Source organism: Montipora foliosa, unplaced genomic scaffold (assembly GCF_036669935.1).
Source record: "Montipora foliosa isolate CH-2021 unplaced genomic scaffold, ASM3666993v2 scaffold_427, whole genome shotgun sequence".
Taxonomy (NCBI): Eukaryota; Metazoa; Cnidaria; class Anthozoa; order Scleractinia; family Acroporidae; genus Montipora; species Montipora foliosa.
Window position 1 is genome coordinate 605,987 of NW_027179731.1, and position 9,429 is coordinate 615,415.

The following is a 9,429-nucleotide window of genomic DNA, read 5'->3' on the forward strand; positions in this document are numbered from 1 at the left end:
GCCAATTTTTTGTATTTTAAGAGATAAACATGTTACAGTAGTCTGTATGAAAAAAAGAATGCTATTTACTATTTTCAAATATCTCTTTTTGTTCCAGAGATATTCAAGTTTTTAAAATATGCAAGTTAGCTAAGTGATGACATCACAATTACTCAACCAAATTTTGATCATATATGATGAAAAGAGATATCTCAGCCAATTTGTATCAGAAATGCTTGATTCTTCGCAGTACGATTCTAGTATATGTGCTCCACAACATGAGCATAGCAGTTTTGTTACCATACAAACTTACTGGGTTTCAGACCTCCCAGATATTAAAGGCTTTGCTGGCCACCATTGCATTCCATTTTGATACTTGCCAATGGTGTCTCATCTGCATGATCCTGCATTCATGTAAATACGTTAGGTTGAGTTTGTGGTCTTTTTAAATGTTTTTCTAGCTCAAAGATCACCAAAAGTATTGAAATCATGTTGAAGGGGACTGAAAAAGCGTGAGTTGCCATGGGAACCAATTTCTTTATAGCCATCAGTGTGTTACCTATTAGCCAGCACCAAGTTTCAATGTTCCCTGCTGCAAAGTGACGGAGATACATGACATGTACATGTAGCTCTATTTCTATTTTGATTTTGCACCTTTAACAAACACGAGTAAAATGAAGCGTAACGCTCCTAAACATGTTCGCCAAAATCATAAACAAGTTGTTATGTGTTTACAACTTTCAGAATATCTAAATAAAAATTGTTATACATTCCATGAATGATGATCAATTTTCCGATGGATAAAAGCTGCACAACAGAGTTTCTTTGTTCGCCTATAAAAATTAAAATCCATTGAAATCACTTTCATCAACGTCACTTTCACCAAAGGACCACGAAGAGCAATGGCTATTCCGTGCAAGCTGTGTTGGATGTCTTTGAACAACTGAGACATTAAAAAACTTGATGCCCTCATTGTTCCAGAGAAAATCAAGATTCTTCGAAGATATGGACTTACTGTAGTGTTTCGTTAGATGTGTTTTAAGTTAGTAACAATTGAAAGCGAACACTAAAACGCCAATTTAGTGTACGACCGTGAGATCTCTTGTATATTCATGAGGTGTCAAAACACTTGTACCCGTGTGTAGGCCGCAACCCTAATTTTGGCCCCATTTTTCCAGGGAAAAAGTGTGGCCTATTAGCGGGTAAAAACAGTACTTGATGTTACATTGGGTTGAGTGAATGATGTCATCAGTCCTTTCATTTGCAAATTTTACAATATTTTTAAAGTTAAATATCTCCGGAACTAAATGCAGATATTTCCTAAAAATTCAAGGAATAACAATTTGGCCATAGTTAGATAAGCACTTAAAGTACACTTATGTGTCACTGCATGCATGTATGATCTTCATTAACTGCCAGTTAATTGATGCAAGTCATTCTAAAATTATTATTTTACCTTTAACTTTTTTAGTTTTAAAGTAATACATGTACATGGGTTATCTCCACCTTAGGTATCTTTACAACAAGTGAAACTCTCAGAGCGTTCTAAAGAAAAAGAAAAAAAATGCTTCCCACACTCAGGGCAAGGCCTTTTCAATTGAAGTGGCTCCTGTATTGTAGAATAATCTCTCAGCTTGAACACTTACATGAAATTCAGTCGTTATCAGTCCTGGTGAGAAGACTCACCTTTTTCAGGAACCCTGGTGAAAATCTTCAGAGGATCTTTAAAGATCTTCAAAGATCTTTAAAGATCTACAAAGACCTGCAAAAGATCTTTGAAGATGAGGATCTTTGAAGGATCCTTAAAGGATATTTGAAAGATCTTCGAAGATCTTCAATTGCCAAAAGGTGGTGTAAAGATCCGTAAGGACACAGTGAGGATCTTGTGAGGATCCTTCAAGGATCCTGGTAACAATCTGGTTTACAATTTTGTTGAGGATCCTTCAGGATCCTCAACTATTCTTTGAGGATCTCTCAAGGATCTTAAAAGGATCCTTTAATATTGATCTTGAAAGATCTTTACCAAGATCTTAAAAGATCTTTGAGGATTCAATAAAGACCTTTGAAGAATCTTTGAAGGATCTTCAATTGCCAAAAGGTGGTGTAAAGATCCTTAAGGACACAGTGAGGATCTTGTGAGGATCCCGCGAGGATCCTGGTAACAATCTGGTTTACAATCCTGCTGAGGATCCTTTAGGATCCTCAACAATTCTTTGAGAATCGTTCAAGGATCTTAAAAGGATCCTTTGAGTGAACTTGAAAAGATCTTTACCAAAGATCCAAAAAGATCTTCGAGGATTCAATAAAGACCTTTGAAGGATCTTTGAAGAATCTTAAAGGGATCCTTTGAGTGACCTTTAATGAAAAGATCTTTATTAAAAGATCTTTGAGGATGCAAGAAAGATCTTTAAAGGATCTTTATTATTAGCTAGTTAAGATCTTCAGAAGGATTCTTAAAGATCCTTAAGGATTGTATTAGGATTCTTCAAGGATCTTAAAAAGGTTTTAGATTAGTCATTGAGAAGATCTTCAATAAGATCCTTGAAGATCCTCAATGATCGAGTGAAGATCTTTAAAGGATTCTTTTAGTTAGTTTAGAAGGATTTTTGAAGATCCTTAAGGATTTTATAAGGAGTGTTCAAGATCTTAAAGGTAGTTTGGATTGGTCATTGAAAGATCTTTTGAAAGATGCTCATGGATCGAGTGAAGATCTTTTAAGGATCTTTTCAAATAGCAAAGACCTTTAGGGGAATCCTTAAAGATCCTTAAGGATTGTATAAGGATGTAAAAAAATATCTCTGGCATTATGAACGGGCTGTAATGAATTAGCAATTAATTAAATATCTTTAAAGGGATCCTTGAAGATTCTAAAGAATTTTATTGGGCTTCTTCAAATATTTTATCATAAGTATTAGTAATCCTTTCATAACTTGCATGGGCTCCCCCTTCAAGGAGTAAAATTATCTGGCAATTCATAGGGTAAAACCTTATACTCAGAATCACAAAAAAATGATCTTCATAAGGATTTCCCAAAAATGTAATGTAAGTCCTTGAAGGATCTTTCAAGAATCCAAGACAGACACTTTAAGGATTCTGTCAGAAGTAGCTGGGGATTGTTTGAGTTTTGGTATAAGTGAGTATCGTTTCCAAAATTTCACATTGGTATTAATATACTTTGTAATTGGTGAGAAATTATTATCTTGGTGAAGTAATCATGATAATTAAAAAAGTTCAACATTTCAGCAAAAATGTTTCAATAATTGAGAAAGAATGCTGGCTTTGATTAATCTAGCATTGAAGGGTACGTAGGGAATCAAGTACACATGCATGCATAAGAAACATTAGAAGTTTTCTGTAAGTTTGTTATTCCTTTTAGTGCTCTCAAAGTAAGAATGAGAGTGTATGTGTCCCAATATTATGATCTCCAAAAATTGACAATGATGAACGATGAAAAAGAAATGGTTCATTCATAGAGTGACTAAATAGAAAAAGTTCGCAAAGTGCTTATTTAAACTAAAAGGAAGCACAAAACTAATAAAAAAACTGTGGTCAGTCTGACATTATTTATTACCATTACAATACTTTCGGGCAAAGAAATCGGTTTGCACACAATTACAACGCAATGAAATTAAGTAACCAGGTAAATACTTACAATAACGTTGTGTCCATAGAATCAAAATCTAGAACAGGTTTAGAAATAATTATGCTGACTAACTTTTTGATATTGCACGTTGGCTTTATCATCTAAAAGTGGTACCATTTGCAAGTACGTACACAATTGCACATGACTAACAAATTATTTATAATAATTATTGTTTCCAATTAAGAAAGAGAAAAACGTTGAAATGGGGTAGCATTTAAATGATAGTCAGTCATGTTGATAGTGCTTTAAAACTGGACTTACAAAGCCACACATTCTATCTCCAGCATAGGGCACAAAGACACACCTGCGCACAATGTCAGAGCAATCAATACAACTAGTCAATGCTGTTTCCTCTACAGCTTGAAAATGATTCCCAAGAATGCCTCTGTCAATGAACAAACTTATCATTGGGTCATCTTGTCTTTCAAGCCCGAAAGAACATATGTTTCCTTGCTTTTGAAACTTGGAAATCACAGCAAACCCAGAGTTCCTTGCAAGCAAGTAATACTTAACAGTTCCGTATTGAATAATGCCAAATTGTCTGAATTCCACGATGTAACTACAGCTTTCCCCTCTCCTTTTGTAGGCCAAACTGTGAAACACTTGGCCATCTTTGAGCATTCTTTCAGCCTGGTGAACTTGTTGACCCTCCAGATCCAAACAATGCACGACTCCATCTGGTAGGTCTGGACTGCTCTTCAAGGGAAGAATGAAAGAACAGGTAGCTCCAACTTTGTGAAGGCCTTTGTCTTTTTTCTCTGTAATGTTATTCTCGATAAACGACTTAACTTCTTGGGGCTCTTTTGTCTCCTTTTTAATGTAAGAACCAGAATTTTGGGCAAAAAGGAGATTTCTAACAATTTGTGCCACAATTCCTCTTGTGCCATGGAACTGACGCTTCAAGTGATTGATCATAGCTTCAAACACAAAGCTTGAATGCAGTATCAGGGGGCCATGTTTGCGTACCTGATCTGGAAGATGCCCAAGTGCATGACAGGTGTATGTTTGCTCTCTTTCTCCATACAAGCTTGGTATTAGCCGCTGATAACTTCGTATAAGAAGTTTGGAGATTTGGATGTCACTGTCGGTGATGATGTCATTTGTCAGCAACCAGATAGCAGTGACAATAAGGGAAAAATGACAAAAGTACTCATCAGGGAAAAAACTCTTCAGTATTGGCAAGCTTGCATGGAGGAAGAGATTCTGCAACTCTCTATCTTTCCATCTCTTTAGTTCACTTATGGGTCTTAACTTTCTGTTGAAATCATGTGGAAACTTCACATTCAGTAATGCCTGATCAAGCTCATCTTTGGACTCAGAGAGGAATCCATAGTCACTTTGATGATCAAGCCAAATGTTAAGTCTTCTTAGAAATTCACCAGCAAGCACAAGATGCATATAGTCTAACAGAACCTTACTTGGGACTTCCAGAATGCGCAAAAGGGGAGAAAAACCTTTAACGCCAAATACAGCTTTCCCTGTTCTTTCTGCTGTCTGTGCATGCAGGAGTGTTTGCTCGTGTGTCCGTTGAGGTGGTTCCTGGTTGGTGTATGGATATATACGGATACTACCTTTCCCTTGCTGGATTCTTTGACCAGGATGGAAACAAATTGAACAGCCACTCTTGCCATTGAATTGACAAAAACATAAGGATGGAGCCTTAGCAACCAAATCAGCAAGATGACCATGGAAAATGACTCTTTCTATTGAAATGTTTGCAAAGTCTCCCCCAATCTTCACTTGAAAACGTTGCAGTTGCTCTAGCTCGGTCACGAATCTTTCTTGAAAAACCTTGAGATCTGGCTTTTTTGGCGTACATGAAAGGCCACAAACCAACACATTTGAAAAGCAATATCTCAGTTTAGGTGGAAGTTCAATTAACAAAACATTGGATTGGCCAGAGGTTCATTGACTTTGACTTGACTGCAGGTGCTCCATCTATGTGGTATACCAATGATATCTGCTTCTGTGGATCATCTTTACCAGGTGTATTCTGGTATACCTCACCACAACAAATGTCATAGTAGAAGCCATGACCATGGGCATGATCCTGTTTGTAATCAATCTCTTTGTCCCAGTGTTCTGTCAAAATCAAGCAGTGAAATACCAGCAATTATTAGTAAGCCATCAATACACAACAGAAAGGACTTTGTCAAAGCAACTTAGAGCATTGGCAGTTGGATGCATTGCTTACAGCTATTGGTTAATTTCCAAAGGTGTAAAATGAAAAACTGCAAAGCCTTCCATGCTTTTAACTAAAGGTGGGTTTCCCTTGAGTGGATTAATTCAGCTCAAAGGTCACTGACTGGTGACTGACAATAATAACGTTCAACGATCTTTTTGCAAACAGAGCATTTTTAATAATTATTGGTATGTCACTAGGTAGCAACCTTTGAACTGGATTTAAATCAGCTCATTACAAGTGAAACCCATCTGTAGCCTTTCACTATGTCCATTAGATATCCTGTGTCACAATGTGAATAGACAATATTAATAATTATATCACTGACAAATAATATCTACTACAATTCCTTGGATTACTTTGTAAAGATCATTAAATCTTATATGTAACAAAAACAATATTAATACTCAAGAAGATAAATTGGCAAAATAAATACACAATGTGGCCATAACATCATTTTCAAGTAACAAAAATATTTAACCTACATGTATCTTATACAGTGTGAGGTGGTAAGAGTAGATATGTTAACATATAGTGTTGTACTTAACATGTAAGCATGTTAAGTATGTTCAAATTAAACAAACAATGAAATATTTTGTGTGGTTCGAGACTGATTGGGAGTTCAAGCTTTGTCATCTCATAAGTTAGTCTAATTTATGATATGCAGTTCATAAAAAAGAAGTAACCAAGCTTGAACATGCATGTACATATAATTGGACTCAAACTGCACAAAACTATTTGTTTAATTTGAACATACTTAACATACCTACCATGCTGACATGTTAAGTATAACACTATGTTTATCATTCCTACCACCTTACACTGTATAAATTAGATTTACAGATTTTTGTCGCTCAAAAATGATGTCACGATAACATTGAAACAGTGTGTAACTTTCATTTCAGTAATTCTTCTTCTTAAACGATTATCTAAAACTATTATAATTCATAAAGCAATAACACACCTAAAAAAGAGCTTTGGGACACTCCACAAGAAATATCATTACAATGAGTCATTCAAAATAGTCATATAGAAACAAAATCAACACATTCATTTTGTTTGTAAACACAGTACACATCCAAAATCATAGGCATACCAGTTAGAACTCGTTGAAGTTGGTCCTTAAGTGGGATGAAATAGCATATTTCTATTTCATGGTAATTCAGCTTGTTGTTGAACTTCTCACACTTTTCATTTTGGCATTTCCCATCATTTATGGTTTCATTGCAACAAAGACAGAGTTCAGTCTTAGACAAATTTATGTTCATCTCACCCATTAACTTCTTTTCAAAAGTGTAATTGGATGTCGGTAAATTGGGTGTTGGAATGATCATTTCCAGGAACTTGAGGATGTCAGTCCTTGTTGATTTTGAAAAATGGTGTTTGTTAGATAGAGCGAGAAAAGTGGCTTCAAAAGTCCGTCTCTTTATGTTTGTTCCATCGCAAACTGGCTGATCACCTTCACTAACATCGCCATCACTGAAAAACACTCTGTGTGAATCAGCATCTGAGGTTGTAATGTTGTCATGTCCACTTATTTCTGACAAGAAATCATCACTCAAGTCTGAATGGTCCAACTGATTTTCACCAGTATGAGAATCTTTGTCTGTACCTTTTATACTGCCCTCAGAGTCTAAAATATTAGAAGGTTTATATAAAAAAGACAATTTTCACAGACAATCATACTATTGATATCAGTACTTTTGGGTCAAACCTGCAAAGGGGTGAGGGGGGGGGGGGGGGGCTTCCCAAATGAACCAATGGCAATGCTGGTAAGAAAATTTTATTCAAACCCAAAGGGAGACCAATCTGGTTGTGGATCACACTAAAACAGACAAACAAGGAAACTCTATAATGACTTCAAAAAGTGGCAGACTACTTGCTGTGCATTTCTCAAAATGACACCCTGAAAGCAGAACTTATAAAACTCACCAAAGGGCAAGCAAGAGAGGCTCTGCAGAACTCATGTCAAGTCTTTTTAAAGTCACCACAACCCAAGCTTCTAGGCTAGTCACTCTGGTCAAGTCTGTTTTGGCAGCGCGCACATCATAATTTTTGTTATAGGTGACGGTCAAAATCGAGACTTGGCCTGGGTTTGAAATTGTCTCCAAGCAACGGCTTGCGCATACTCAATAAAGACTCAACATGACTTCCGCGAACCTTTCTCTCTCGTCAAGACAGCCTAATTCCCGGGGGGGGCGGGGGGACTCCCATATGAAACAGACAGGGATGCCCATCGTCTCGCTTAGGGGTGTAAATTTTGGATTTTGGTCTTGCTTAGGGTGTTCCGGGCAAAGCGCCAATATTTTAAGCCGCCTAGGTCTCGTTTAGGGTTCCGCGAAGAAACACAGAATTACGCAAAAACAAACAGAAGTCAAATTTGTCTCCTTTAGGGGTCACAAAAAGCTTGAACCACTCACAGATGGTTTCCTTTAGCGGTTAAATTCAAAAATTTCCGACGAGCATCCCCGTGTTCCATATGGGATCCCCCCCCCCCCCCCTCAAGGGGCTAATTATGCTGAAAGGGTATCAAAATGACCAAGTAAAAGAAATATTACAATTATTATAATCACGCATTTACCCTCACTGCCCGACAAAAAAAAAAAGGCGAGAAAATCGTAAATTTAATAAACCAATTGTTACTCATATAAATTTGAATTTGAAAACTCACCTGAAATTTGGTCTCCATCAGTGTGCACTGCGCATCGGTCCTCATTATCGCTACCACAGCCTGAGGGACTTAGTGGGTCAGAGCTTTGATTACAAAGTTCAAGAAAAGACGACTCGTCTTTTTCATTGAAGTCAATCCTTTTCACACGTATTCTTGGACTACTTTCAAGGTCTGTGGCAGAGTTCGTTTCATTGAATCTTTGGGCAAGATTTCCTCTTCTTCGAATTTGTTTTCTGCCAGTTTCATAGAATTCTCCATCATCATCCGAGCTGGTATTGCCCGCCGGGATGCACTTGCGTCTCCTTCGACTTCGAATGCGCTTTTTGGGTGTTATCCTCACTACTTGATTGTCAGAACTAGAGCTAGCGCTGTCTTCATCAGCGTCGCGATCGCTCACGATGGCCGTTGTACGAACCCTTCCCTTGGTAATAGGTAAATCTTCACCGTTTGAGCTTGAATTCTCAAGTGACAAGTTGGGATCGAGCGTCCTATCAATACTTGCCACAAGAAATTTCCTTCGTTTACGACTTCTTTTTTGGGTAGCACTTCCCAGTTGGTCGGCGGAGCTTGAACTAATATCCCTGTTCGAGTCAGAAATCTCTGATTCATCCTTGTCTGTCTCCTCCATACCCAAGTAAACGAAAAAAATCGGAGAGATTTTTCATACAGGCAGGAACGCATACCGTATTTATTGCACTGTTTCAATAGTGGTCTCAAGTTTCAAGCGTCAACGCTCGCTTGCGGCAACCGGAAGAGAACATTTCGCCTGCCAGGACAGTGGTGTTTCCCAGATTTTTTAGCCTGCATGGCCGGCGTAATCGGGGAAGGGGAAGAGGAGCGAGGGGGACAGATTTTTATACTTATCACTTCAAGGGTGAAAAGATACTGGGAAATATACATGTTCTATATGCGGTTGTGTAAAGACAAGTTAAAAGGGAAAACAGCTCACTTCTG

At 37.5% G+C, this 9,429-nt stretch overlaps 1 protein-coding gene across 1 annotated transcript; it reads right to left on the bottom strand.

Annotated features, from left to right (window-relative positions):
* Positions 1 to 5,495: 5,495 nt before the first annotated feature.
* Positions 5,496 to 9,103, bottom strand: LOC137988780 (uncharacterized). Its single transcript, XM_068834736.1, has 3 exons — positions 8,476 to 9,103; positions 6,901 to 7,437; positions 5,496 to 5,704 (listed from the first exon to the last, which is right to left on the bottom strand). The coding sequence occupies exons 1-3, from the start codon at positions 9,101 to 9,103 to the stop codon at positions 5,496 to 5,498; spliced, it is 1,374 nt and encodes a 457-aa protein (XP_068690837.1).
* Between the last annotated feature and the right edge of the window lie 326 nt (positions 9,104 to 9,429).